The sequence below is a fragment of the Liolophura sinensis genome, chromosome 6, assembly GCF_032854445.1.
Source record: "Liolophura sinensis isolate JHLJ2023 chromosome 6, CUHK_Ljap_v2, whole genome shotgun sequence".
NCBI classification, from domain to species: Eukaryota; Metazoa; Mollusca; class Polyplacophora; order Chitonida; family Chitonidae; genus Liolophura; species Liolophura sinensis.
The window spans coordinates 50856029-50869949 of NC_088300.1; the positions used below are offsets into that span (position 1 = coordinate 50856029).

At 40.1% G+C, this 13921-nt stretch overlaps 2 protein-coding genes across 2 annotated transcripts; both read right to left on the reverse strand.

Moving 5' to 3' along the window:
* Nucleotides 1-1069: 1069 nt before the first annotated feature.
* Nucleotides 1070-5951, reverse strand: LOC135467307 (heat shock 70 kDa protein 12B-like). The gene is made up of 5 exons (XM_064745076.1): nt 5887-5951; nt 4284-4623; nt 3411-3530; nt 2970-3129; nt 1070-2133 (listed from the first exon to the last, which is right to left on the reverse strand). The coding sequence occupies exons 1-5, from the start codon at nt 5949-5951 to the stop codon at nt 1070-1072; spliced, it is 1749 nt and encodes a 582-aa protein (XP_064601146.1).
* A 3582-nt stretch (nt 5952-9533) lies between these two features.
* LOC135467309 (heat shock 70 kDa protein 12B-like) lies at nt 9534-13081 on the reverse strand. The gene is made up of 5 exons (XM_064745077.1): nt 12770-13081; nt 11888-12094; nt 11447-11606; nt 10455-10598; nt 9534-10240 (listed from the first exon to the last, which is right to left on the reverse strand). Exons 1-5 carry the CDS (start codon nt 13079-13081, stop codon nt 9534-9536), a joined length of 1530 nt encoding a protein of 509 aa, XP_064601147.1.
* Nucleotides 13082-13921: the final 840 nt, after the last annotated feature.

The following is a 13921-nucleotide window of genomic DNA, read 5'->3' on the forward strand; positions in this document are numbered from 1 at the left end:
TCTCGTTAATTTAATCAAAGGCATAACTGGATATACATAATACATATGGCATAAAAAGTTGGCACCGAAGATCTGATAACACTATTTGCAGCACTATCCCATCCCAAAACATCGCTGCAATTTCTATGACTGTTTTTAGCGACTCCAAACGCAAATTTCCTAGAGCACCCTTGACGCAATTCTCGTTTTAGTGTTATTTTCTAGAAGTTTTCCGGATAAGATTTATTTACATATTTGATTGGTGTTTTACGCCGCTCTCAAGAATATTTCAGTTGTTCGACGGCGACAAACATTATGGTGTCAGGAAACCAGGCAGAGGCCAGGGGAATCCCACAATCACCCGCATGTTGTTGGCAAATTTTCGCACGTGCGGCCAAGGAGGAAGCAACCATGAGCTGGACTTGAACTCACAACGACCACATTGGTAAAAGGGTACTACGTCTTTTCGCCGCGTTGGCGTGGTAACCACTTCGGCCAACTGTGCATCTCCAGACTCTCAGAGTCTTTCTATGGTATATTATACCGTATTCTGCCCATAAACTATAAATAAATAATACAACTACTAAGAACATCATATTCTTGGTTAGTTGTATATGTTAAACATATATGATAAGAAAAACCAAATCTGTAATGTGTCAACTCAAAACATATTCTTGGGTTTACTTTGAAAGCTTACCTTGCTTAATACTTACTGGCGCAGCAACCATCCGTAACTACGAACATTCTATTTTTGGTTAATTTCATATATTAAACATAAATGATAAACACAGAATGTTCAATATATGTGCTTACTAAAAACAAATATCTTGGTTCTCACTCTTTGACAGGATATCCTATCTAATACATTTACTGACAAAGCAACAATCACGTGACACGTCTTGTTAGTTGATGCCTCAAGACCAATTCTTCAGTGAAAGTGATATCAAACATTACAACAGTATTCAGCAACAAAGTTCAGACCCCTTCCGTGTTCACAAAATTAGGTTGGGGTGAGCTGTTCCAAGAGCTCATATTTTTTTTATCTTCAGTCCGCTGTCTGTGGCTCTGGATAGCATACAGATAGTCTGACTTACTTTGTCACAAAGTTAAAGGTAGCGTCGAAGATCTTCCCGGTCGTCTTCTCGTGAGCTTTCACCTTGAGCTCTGTGCCACCAACTATAAACTTCACTCCGACTTTACGCTTCTTCTCTCCAGTCAAATCCGGCATGTCTACTGTGAAACTACCTAATTTAAAACATGAAGGGTCAGTTGCATATTTGGGTTTCGTCGCCGTGGATTTGTACACTGCCACCCTCATTTTTGTTTGTCCAGAGTAAGCCGGATAAAAGGTATGTTCGCTAGTTTCCATACCATATGGTACTTCTTCGTCAACAGAAACAAATCTGTCAAAAATATCCTTGCACTTCCTCTTACCTTCAATCATAATTAATTTGTCAGGATCATGTTCACCATCAACAAAAGTGGATAAGGTATCAGTTCCGTAAGTAAAGGCTGCAAGACGGATTCCAATGGCGCCCGGTCGATGGCCGAATATCACCGCCCCTTTCACCACAGACAGGACGGCGTCTAGAGGAGTGACCACATTCACTGACCGGAAGTTCTTCCGGAACTCCTCTTGGAGAAGTGGCGATTCAGAAAACCCACCCACCAGTAAGATGTGGGAAATTCCTCTACACTTGGGATCCGCCATTAGTGTTTCTACATGAGTGATAATTTTCTGAATTGTTGGTTTCATCAAAGACTGCATCACTTTACCGCTCATTCTCATCTTGTCGCCTGTAAACCGAACATCTCTGGATAACCCAGACTCAGCCACTTGCTCCTCTAACGAACACTTGCTGTGAAAGCAGAATACTTCACGTAGGGACGCCGGCAACCGGAAGGTGAACTTCTGTTCATCATTACTAGATATCCTCCGTTTATTGATTTCAAATTCTTTATCAAGTTCCAGCCAATCCGATTTGTGGTTTTTGCCGAACTCCTTTATCACCTTTACGGTAAAAATCTTGAGTAACAGTTCGGTGAATTGGTCGTCTACCTGAGTGCCGCCCCAACCTCCCCCGCTGGCTTTGTGTAGTTCTTTGAGGTCCCCAGTGAACATCACCTCGTGCACTGTCGTGTCCACAGTACCACCTGGGTAAAATGAAAAGTTATCAACCAAGTTTAGGCCCACGAGTTACATTCTTTATGTAGATACACGTGTAGGGATGACAGATTGAAGAGAAGCCACACAGTTTCAAAATAATGAGCTTAGCTGAAATAAATGATGTCAGTAAAACCCCTGTGTCCAAAATTCTGGGAAATGATCTTGTATAGTTCCATCATACCTTTGCTGTTTATTGACGTTGCCCACACCTAGCTTTTGCCGTCAACAGTTCAACAGCCCACACTGTCTACAGTGTGATCATATAACCCCTATCCGATTAATCTCCATTTCTCTACCTATTAACTGTCCCAAATCAAAGGGTTTCTGTATATTTCAAACTTCAGTTCCGAGATAAGCAGTAACATTATATATGCGTCTATAAACATATTCAGTATATATAAAATCTATTCAGTATATGCTCTATAAGGCACAAGCAAAAATAACTGATTTTCTGTCGATCCATATCTTGTAAATTGACTTCTTCGGCGTAGTATATAGCTTTCATCGCCATGGTTGTTCATTCTAATGAACAATAATTTAAACTTGTGAATGTCCAGGCGGGAGGCAATATGGAGAGTTCATGTACTAGATGAACAGTTACCACTTCATCTGCATAAATACGTAATTGTCCTCAGTCCTCTGAAGCGCATGCAATCATTTCATCGTGCAGTACGATTTGAACAGCGACACGATTAAATACAATGACGTCAGATCTTATAGAATCGTTAAAACAAAAATGGTTTAGATTTAATTCCACGACTAGAATCCCTACGCACATGGCATACGAATGATAATGCGTTTACGTTCAGATTTAGTCAGGTACCTCCAGCGTCCACAACAATGTAGCGAGATCCATTCCGCGAGATGTCGTCTGCGTCACAGAATTCGTCATCGGATCGACTGTTCGCTAATAAGGACTGACAGAAAATGGAGGCCGCTTCCGGTTCCAGTGCAATAGCCAGTTGATCTCCAAGTATGCCAGACTGGTTAAAGAAACAAAACATGTAAATATATGCTATCATTTGTTGTTTAAATGATATCGAAAAGGGTTTCTTCATTGTGAACATAATTATGAATATGGCAAAAGAATACAATGACTTTTCTTTACACCTGAGTAAATATCAAGGCTGAGTGTTAAAACATAACCCAATTGAACACCAGCACTTTGTGTGTAATAGATTATTAACAGTTAATCGGATTATATGATAGAAAATCATAAACATCAAAGAAACCATTACATGAAAATTTCATCTGGAATTTGTACCTGTAGAGCGGCTTTCCTCATGAACTGCTTGGCGTCCTCGTCCCATATAGCAGGTACCGTCAGCACGTATTGGATCTCCGAGTCAGCCACTTGTTGCTGAAGGCTTCGTCTGAAATGTTCCTTAAGGTACAGTATTGACATGGCAAATACACTGAGGGCATTCAACCGTTGTCCGGACACCGACTCCAGCTACATAGTCTCACTTATCTGAGTTACAAAGAAAAACCAGATAGACTAATGCAGATGTATTATGACAAAAATCAATCAATAAAGTGGTATTTTTGTACGAAAGAAATGGTAATTGTAGGAATGGTACGGTACTATCTTATTCGTTAAGCTTATTTACTAGTAAATATTTTGAATACGGTGTAAAACACCAGTGAAATAAATAAATATTTGCTAGTAAAACAGAGATATAACTGTTAAATTTGCAAGTTAATTTTTCACAAAAGACATGCAATAATCTCCGTGTAGACAGGGCAGAAAGTAAAACAGGGGACACAACTTTTGTAACTGAGCCTTCGCATTTCCATATACAGGTGACATGTGTACATGTCATGCTCTTGTATTTGTTGCTTTTTTTCTCCATTAACATTCGTCTATGCCAGTCCTATTAACAATAACAGAGCACACCGCACATTTTCTGTTCATAATCGGAATGTTATCTTCAGTACTTATATCCATTATACAAACAGTGCATGTTGAGCGATGGTATATCAGGAATTGTACCATGGGGTATTTCAAGATCCATGGGTATATATCCCCACTTTTGCAAACGAAAATTTCCATCGTCATCTTGAATTATCGACGTGTATTGTAGTGGTAATAAATAAAGATTTTACATGCCAGGTGGTTTTCGTTTTTGTGTCTCACCTCAGATTTGTAGAGGCTCATCTTAAATCGACGGAATAACAACCAGTTTTTTTCCTCCTTGTTTTTGGCGACTTGCGAGTACTTTGTCTCCGCTTCATATCCGAAACTGTGAAAATGTCCATACGGGTCAAACAGTACAGATGTCGGGGTTTTGTACGAGGTCTGAAGGTGGTTGTCCCCATCTGACCAAACCTTGTTGGTTGTAATCTTGAGTTTATCAGCCAGAAACTCGTGTTGGAAGGAGAAGGCGTAGCCAGAATACGTTGTACCGATATCAATGGCGACCACGAGAAGGGGTTTGGACTGGGCCATGGTTACCCGGTTTACTGCCAGGTCAAGGCTATGTGAAATGAGGAGAGAGGGACTGTTCAAACCTAAATTTCAGATTTATCTCTAAGCCGAGCTTCAATTTTAATTTGTAATTAGCCACAAAGCGATAGTGTAATAATGCATTTAACATGTACTATATCTGCTGCTGTTATAATTGGCATGGGACAACAATATTGGCTTCTGAGGTTTGCTAAACATTTAACTACAGGTGTGAGGTAATACACGCTTGAACAGCCGATCCCAGGACAATAAGTCGATGTTAACTGACACTGATTATAATATATGATTCAACAAGTATATGTAAGCTATTCATTAATGCGATTTATCTGTCTATCAGATAAGAGTAGTGAAATAAACATGTGAATATTTGCAAATCTGATTAAACTGGGCCAGGACCTAAGAATATCTTGATGATACAGCAAAGGCTAGCCGAGCGTTTAGGGGAAACCATATTGTGTCCCCGACAGACAATAAACGCCCATTCGAACAAGCGATCCGGCGGGTAATAACATGTTGTCCCTGAACTGACCCATTCCAGACCGCTGGGTTCTATATAGGCGGACATAAACCTTGTATACTGGGTACAGAGAAAAGAGTTAGAAACTGAATGTTTGTACTCGACAATCAACTTTTCTCCCAGAAGACTTACAACACTGACACGGTTCTGTGAAGTGGAATTAGTCCGATATCTGTAATGTCGACAACTCACCTCAAATTGGTCGCCGGCAAGCTAAAGATGGCTGTTTGTGCAGGGTGATTTCTGGCTAAATGCGCAGGTTGGAGAGACAGATGACGTGGCACACCTATAACGAAAGTGAAAGTACAACTGCACATCACTGCCTTCGCCCGGCTTCGCTCTGGGATTTTCCTGGAGGACTTTCAGCACCGATATAAATAGAAATACAGTTAGCGTCGTACCGTATAAAGCTCTACATGCAATGTCGCCGTAATCAATCCCTATTATAAATGTCAATTGCTATTATATGTGTGATATAGACAATTATGAATCAGTGAAATCACCGAGTTCATGATCCAAATATTGTAAACACTTCCCCTAACTAAAATGTGCAAATATACATTGTTATGGTCATGCATGGGTTCATTGTTTATTCATTATTTTTGATCAAGATAGGTATGATACACAACTGACACTAAATCCTCTTAATGATCATAGTGAGTGTATTAGGTGATTCCTGGAATTCGCATTAGGCATTTTTAACAGCCAGTTATCAGATGATCTGCAGCACTTGGTGAATTTGTGTATTACCCTCACCGAAAGCAGATGCTCTGAGATGGCCGAGTGATCAGAGAGTCGGCTTGTGACGCGGTGGGTGTCATCAACGCTGAGTTTTATCAAGTATCTTGGTACTGCCTCATTTAGGAGGCATGTCTCTTTAAAATGCCCAAATGCTTATAGTATTATAATCTGACTTCATGCGGTGTCTGGGAAGTTTTATTAAAAGCAACACGTTCACAACCAATCACGACTATGTATACATATAAACACATACATGCCTGTTTTACTATGTAATCTATGTCTACATAACACGTTTTCTTCCATTGTCAAGAGTCCTGTAGTCCTTTGTGCATGACGTGAGAACAGCATTTACACATGCTGTTTGTAGAGAAAGGAATTATGTGTGTATACTAGAAGAGTTATATAATCCCGTCAATGAAAGATCCTTTCACGAGGAATTAATCTGACATTAATTCCCACCACTCTCATTAAGCTGTAATCGCTCGTTCCGTCTCCATTTTATCACGTCTTACACGTCGTTTATAATGTAGATATGTGTATCGCCTTCATTCAACAGGCGGAAAGGACCGATCCACCCAAGAATAGCTGATTACGCAATGAAATAGTAGTTTCCCTATAACGATGGACAGCAAAGAAGAAACAACATGCATAGATTGTTCACATACACAACGTTTGATGGCAAGTAAAATCTGACAACAGAAGCACATTTCACTCTCTCGACACGAGTGGGGGCGAAAACGGCATAATCATCTGCATAGCTTGGTATCACACTAAACCGTGATGTCAAAATAATTTATTTCAAATATAATTGATCTTTTAGTGATTTCTGTACATTCAGTACACCTCACAGCTGCGTCTGAAATTTTCTGTGTGTATAAGCCCTTTGCAAACTTGAGCGGGTGTGTGACTAGAATATGATGACGGCTTGTTAAGTTCTGTTGGAGATAGACATCCGCTTAGCTATCATATAAAAGTAGTTAAAGGAGTGGCATAAAAGCAGGAGCAATAGAGGTAGTCTCTGGGTTGATTTAAGCTGTTACCGGGCCTCGTCCCTGAATTACTGGTTATTTACTCCGTGGGCGCCGGTAAACATGACCGCCGGTATAAGTGAAAACGAATCCAGTTCACATCTAAAGTGAGAGATGTAAAGGAAAGTTACATAAAAGTACGTTTAAGTTCTACCATGGATATTTCATAAGCAGTTGGCTGTAAATAGGTGAGGTACCATGACTGGTATTTGTTGAGTATGGCTAGTGATTGTCATGTATTCTGTTACTTAACTGTCAATATATGAGATATCCTGTGTGGTGTTTGTTTAGTATGGTTGGTAATATGTCATGTATCGTGTCAGTTGACTGACTTGGTGAAGTATCCTCTCCACTGACCTATACATAAACGGAGTAGTGATGACATTTCCTGACGTCACAACTGTCCAATATAATGTATTGGACAGTTGTAACTGTGACGTCACACGTACGGACTACTTTTTGTTTGTCAACAAGCAGACGATACAACACGATGTTCGTCCGTGCTCGTCCAGAAAAATCTGTGTCTGCGGACAGTCCGTTCTACCTCACACCATTTCCCGAATGTCGCCTCAAACCTGATGCAGCTGTGTGGTATTACTCGACTCCAATGGTAGAGTATCGTTTGGGAGAGCTAATGAAGAGGGCAGCCGAGGCTGCTGGACTGAAAGGCCAGAAAACTAATCACTCGGTCGAAAAAACAATCGTCCAAACCCTTGTAAAATCTGGCGTCGCTCCACATAAAATTATGCAGGTCACCGGGCACAAATCCCTTGCCAGCATCCAGGAGTATGATTCTAAATTAGATCACGTAGAGCAGGAGCAAATGTCGAGTTTACTTCAGGGCAATCGTGCCTTCAGTCAACCATCTCTCGCGCTTACACTCCCTGGCCGGTCAGTTCAAGTGCACACAAACGAAGTTTTCACGACTCCGATGCCATCAACTTCCGCACAGAATCCCACGGATAATCAGCTAACTTTGTCAGCAAACTCTACTTCTCTTTCGTCCTCATCCTGTAAAGATTACACAAGTCTGTTTGGTGGAGTAGTTTTCAATAACTGCGCTTAATTTTCACTGAAATGTCTGCATTCCTTTTCTTTACAGTTCTATTGGTAAAATACCACTTCGGCCACGTGCGCTTGACCCAGTTTTCCGTCAGCCAATAAAACTGCTCCATTCAGTATTCCATATTCATCCGCAACCAGCTATCGTCTATTGTTACGCGATATTAAAATAATTAGCACGGTTTTACCCAATTTGTTCAGCGTTCGAGTTTATTTACTTACGTTTTTGACAAGTGGGTGTATAATAAATAGGTTATTGGATTGTATGGTCCTGTTTGGACTCGCAAGCTCGTCCCTTTCCTGGGCGCCTAGGACTCGTCCATACAAGACCATACAATCCAATAAGCTATAAATATCAGCCGAAAAGCAAAGCTATGATTTATCGTCTATTTCACCTCAAGGTAAAAGTAATGCATGTACAATAGCATAAAGATATGAACCCTTTCCATATGCATACTAAGCAATTTAGTACCTAAGAATTTAAGGCAACATTTTTATGTCTCGTTAATTTAATCAAAGGCATAACTGGATATACATAATACATATGGCATAAAATGTTGGCGCCGAAGATCTGATAACACTATTTGCAGCACTATCCCATCCCAAAACATCGCTGCAATTTCTATGACTGCTTTTTGCGACTCCAAACGCAAATTTCCTAGAGCACCCTTGACGCAATTCTCGTTTAAGTGTTATTTTCTAGAAGTTTTCCGGATAAGGTTTATTTACATATTTGATTGGTGTTTTACGCCGCTCTCAAGAATATTTCAGGTGTTCGACGGCGACAAACATTATGGTGTCAGGAAATCGGGCAGAGCCCACGGGAATCCCACAATCACCCGCATGTTGTTTGGAAATTTTCGCACGTGCGGCCAAGGAGGAAGCAACCATGAGCTGGACTTGAACTCACAGCGACCACATTGGTAAAAGGGTACTACGTCTTTTCGCCGCGTTGGCGTGGCAACCACTTCGGCCAACTGTGCATCTCCAGACTCTCAGAGCCTTTCTATGGTATATTATACCGTATTCTGTTCATAAACTATAAATAAATAATACAACTACTAAGAACATCATATTCTTGGTTAGTTGTATATGTTAAACATATATGATTTTATGTTAAACACCAAATCTGTAATGTGTCAACTCAAAACATATTCTTGGGTTTACTTTGTAAGCTTACCTTGTCTAATACTTACTGGCGTAGCAACCATCCGTAACTACGAACATTCTATTTTTGGTTAATTTCATAATTTAAACATAAATGATAAACACAGAATGTGCAATACATGTGCCTACTAAAAACAAATATCTTGGGTCTTAATATCTGACAGGATATCCCATCTAATACATTTACTGACACAGCAACAATCACGTGACACGTCTTGTTAGTTGATGCCTCAAGACCAATTCTTCAGTGAAAGTGATATCAAAGATTACAACAGTATTCGCAACAAAGTTCAGACCCCTTCCGCGTTCAGAATATTACGTTGGGGTAAGCTGTTCCAAGAGCTTATATTTTTTTTATCTTCAGTCCGCTGTCTGTGGCTCTGGATAGTATACAGATAGTCTGACTTACTTTGTCACAAAGTTAAAGGTAGCGTCGAAAATCTTCCCGGTCGTCTTCTCGTGAGCTTTCACCTTGAGCTCTGTGCCACCAACTATAAACTTCATTCCGACTTTACGCTTCTTCTCTCCCGTCAAATCCGGCAGGTCTACTCTGAAACTACCTAACTTAAAACATGAAGGGTCAGTTGTATATTTGGGTTTGGTCACCGTGAATTTGTACACTGCCACCCTCATTTTTGTTTGTCCAGAGTAAGTCGGAGAAAAGGTATGTTCGCTAGTTTCCATACCATATGGCACTTCTTCATCAACAGAAACAAATCTGTAAAAAATATCCTTGCACTTCCTCTCACCTTCAATCATAATTAACTTGTCAGGATCATGTTCCCCATCAACAAAAGTGGATAAGCTACGAATTCCGTAAGTAAAGGCTGCAAGACGGATTCCAATGGCACCGGCCCGATGGCCGAATATCACCGCCCCTTTCACCACAGACAGGACGGCGTCCAGTGGAGTGACCACATTCACAGACCGGAAGTTCTTCCGGAACTCCTCTTGGAGAAGTGGCGATTCAGAAAACCCACCCACCAGTAAGATGTGGGAAATTCCTCTACACCTGGAATCCGCCATTAGTGTTTCTACATGAGTGCTAATTTTCTGAATGGTTGGTTTCATCAACGACTGCATTACTTTACCGCTGATTCTCATCTTATCGCCTGTTAACCGAACATCTCTGGATAACCCAGACTCAGCCACTTGGTCCTCTAGCGAGCACTTGCTCTGAAAGCTGAACGTTTCATGTAGAGAAGCCGGCAACCGGAAGGTGAATTTCTGTTCATCATTACTAGATATCCTCCGTTTATTGATTTCAAATTCTTTCTCAAGTTCCAGCCAATCCGATTTGTGGTGTTTGCCGAACTCCTTCATCACCTTTACGGTAAAAATTCTTGAGCAACAGTTCGGTGAACTGGTCGTCTACCTGAGTGCCGCCCCAACCTCCCCCGCTGGCTTTGTGTAGTTCTTTGAGATCCCCGCTTAGCATCACCTCGTGCACTGTGGTGTCCACAGTACCACCTGGGTAAAATGAAACGTTATCAACCAAGTTTAGGCCCATGAGTTACATTCTTTATTTAGATACACATGTAGGGATGACAGATTGAAGAGAAGCCACACAGTTTCAAAATAATGAGTGAGTAAAATAATAAATGATGTCAGTAAAAGCCCTGTGTCCAAAATTCTGGGAAATGATCCTGTATAGTTTATTATGCCAATATTGTTGATCAACCATGCCCACACCTAGTTTTTGCCATCAACAGTTCAACAGCCCACACTGTCTACAGTGTGATCATATAACCCCTATCCGATTAATCTCCATTTCTCTACCTATTTTCTGCTAATTAACTGCTCCAAATCAAAGGGTTTATGTATATTTCAAACTTCAATTCCGAGATAAACAGTAACATTATATATGCGTCTATAAACCTACTCAGTATATATAAACTCTATTCAGTATATGCTCTATAAGGCACAGGTGAATAGAACTGATTTTCTGACAATGATCAATATCTTGTAAATTGACTTCTTCAGCGAAGTATATAGCTTTTATCGCCATGGTTGTTCATTCTAATAAACAATAATTTAAACTTGGGAATATCCAGGCAGGAGGCAATATGGATAAACTCATGACCTTATGTATTAGATGAACAGTTACCACTTCATCTGCATAAATACGTAATTGTTCTCAGTCTTCTAAAGCGCGTGCAATCAAAGTGCAGTACGATTTGAACAACGACACGATTGGGTACAATGACGTCAGATCTTATAGAATCGTTAAAACAAAAATGGTTTAGATTTAATTCCACGACTAGAATCCCTACGCACATGGCATACGAATGATAATGCGTTTACATTAAGTTAAATACCTCCAGCGTCCACAACAATGTATCGAGATCCATTCCGCGAGATGTCGTCTGCGTCACAGAATTCGTCATCGGATCGACTGTTCGCTAATAAGGACTGACAGAAAATGGAGGCCGCTTCCGGTTCCAGTGCAATAGCCAGTTGATCTCCAAGTATGCCAGACTGGTTAAAGAAACAAAACATGTAAATATATGCTATCATTTGTTGTTTAAATGATATCGAAAAGGATGTATCATTGTGAACAAAAATATGAATATGGTAAAAGAATACACTGACTTTTCTTTACACCTGAGTAAATATCAAGGCTGAGTGTTAAAATAATAACCCAATTGAATACCAGCGTTTTGTGTGTAATAGATTATTAACAGTCAATCGGATTATATGATAGAAAATCATAAACATCAAAGAAACCATTACATGAAAATTTTATCTCGAATTTGTACCTGTAGAGCGGCTTTCCTCATGAACTGCTTGGCATCCTCGTCCCAGATAGCAGGTACCGTCAGCACGTATTGGATCTCCGAGTCAGCCACTTGCTGCCGAAGGCTTCGACTGAAATGCTCCTTAAGGTACAGTATTGACATGGCAAATACACTGAGGGCATTGAACCGCTGTCCGGATACTGACTCCAGCTCCATAGTCTCACTTATCTGAGGTACAAACAAAAACCAGGTAGACTAAAGCAGGTGCATTATGAAAAAATCAATCAATAAAGTGGTATTTTTGTACGAAAGAAAGGCAACATACCACTCATCAGTACTTGAAGCAATGGTACTGTACGACCTTATTCGTTCATCTTACTTCCTAGTAAATATTTTTGAGTACTGTCTAAAACACAGGTCAAATAAGTAAATACTAACTAGTAAAACAGAGCTATAAATGTTAAATTATCAAGTAAATGCTTGATACAAAACATGCAATATACTCCGTGCACAAAGGGCAGAAAGTGTACCAGGGGACACAACTTTTGTAACTCATCCATACATGTGACATGTGTACATGGCATGCTCTTGTCTCTGTTGAATTTTTATCTTTAACATCTGTGTGTTCTGTGCCAGTCCTATTAACAATAACAGAGCACACCACACATTTTTCAGTTTATGATCCAAAGGTTACCTTCAGTACTTATATCCATTATACAAATAGTGCATGCTGAGGGATGGGATATCAGGACCGTGGGATATTTCAAGATCCATGGGTATATATCCCCACATTTGTAAGGGAAAATTTGCATCGTCATGTTGAATTATCGTCATATTTTATCGTGGCAATAAATAAAGATTTTAGAGCCCAGGTTGTCGTTTTCAGGTCTCTTTGTGTCTTACCTCAGATTTGTAGAGGTTCATCTTAAATCGACGGAATAACAACCAGTTTTTCTCCTCCTTGTTTTTGGCGAGTTGCGAGTAATTTGTCTCTGCTTCATATCCGAAACTGTGGAAATCTCCATACGGGTCTATCAGTACAGAGGTCGGGGTTTTGTACGAGGTCTGAAGGTGGTTGTCCCCATCTGACCAAACCTTGTTGGTTGTAATATTGAGTTTATCAGCCAGAAACTCGTGTTGGAAGGAGAAGGCGTAGCCGGAATATGTTGTACCGATATCAATGGCGATCACCATAAGGGGTTTGGAATTGGCCATGGTTACCTGTTTTACTGCCAGGTCAAGGCTATGTGAACTGAGGAGAGAGGACTGTTCAAACTTAAATTTCAGATTTAACTAAGCCGAGTTTTCAATTTTGTAAATAACCCCAAAGCCATTGTGTAATAATGTATTAAACATGTACTAAATCTGCTACTGCTATAATTGGGATGGAACAAGAGCCTTTGCTTCTGGGGTATGCTAAACCTTTGACTATAAAATCTGACAATACAGGTATGAGCTAATACATTTTTGAATAACCGATGATAGGACAATAACTCGATATTAACTAAAACTGATTATAATATATAATTCAAAAAGTATATGTAAGCATAAGTGTGATTTTCTTTATTTGTCCATCAGATAAGAGTACTGAAATAAACATGTGAAAATTTGCAAATGTGATTAAACTGGGCCAGTGCCTAAGAATATCTTCAAGATACAACAAAGTTAGCCGAGTGTATAGGAGAAATCCACGTTAAGTGCCCCACAGACCCTACGACGTATGATGAGCTATACGTCGATTCGAACATGCGACCCGGTGGGTAATAACATGTAGTCTCTGAACAGACCCATTCTAGATCGCTGGGTTCTATATAGGCGGACATAAACCGTGTATATTTGGTAAGTTTTGGCCTATATAGCACGTTAAATCTCCCTCGGTAAGCTTGCAGGCCTTGATCGGTACAACACTGAGCTATACTACATCACTACGCCTGCTCAAGGCTGACAGAGAAAAGCGTTAGAAACTGAATGTTTGTACTCGACAATCAACTTTTCTCCCAGAAGACTTACAACACTGGCACGGTTCTGTGAAGAGGAATTAATCCTATATCTGTA

What these genes read in the sequence shown, in the direction of transcription:
- LOC135467309 (XM_064745077.1), bottom strand. Translation starts at nt 13,081, where the DNA reads ATGGCCAATTCCAAACCCCTTATGGTGATCGCCATTGATATCGGTACA. An exon ending in TGAACCTCTACAAATCTGAG is followed by an intron (nt 12,095 to 12,769) that starts GTAAGACACAAA and finishes TTTGTACCTCAG; the next exon opens with ATAAGTGAGACTATGGAGCT. An exon ending in TGAGGAAAGCCGCTCTACAG is followed by an intron (nt 11,607 to 11,887) that starts GTACAAATTCGA and finishes TTCTTTAACCAG; the next exon opens with TCTGGCATACTTGGAGATCA.
- LOC135467307 (XM_064745076.1), bottom strand. Translation starts at nt 5,951, where the DNA reads ATGACACCCACCGCGTCACAAGCCGACTCTCTGATCACTCGGCCATCT. An exon ending in TCTCAGAGCATCTGCTTTCG is followed by an intron (nt 4,624 to 5,886) that starts GTGAGGGTAATA and finishes CATTTCACATAG; the next exon opens with CCTTGACCTGGCAGTAAACC. An exon ending in CATTGTTGTGGACGCTGGAG is followed by an intron (nt 2,134 to 2,969) that starts GTACCTGACTAA and finishes CATTTTACCCAG; the next exon opens with GTGGTACTGTGGACACGACA.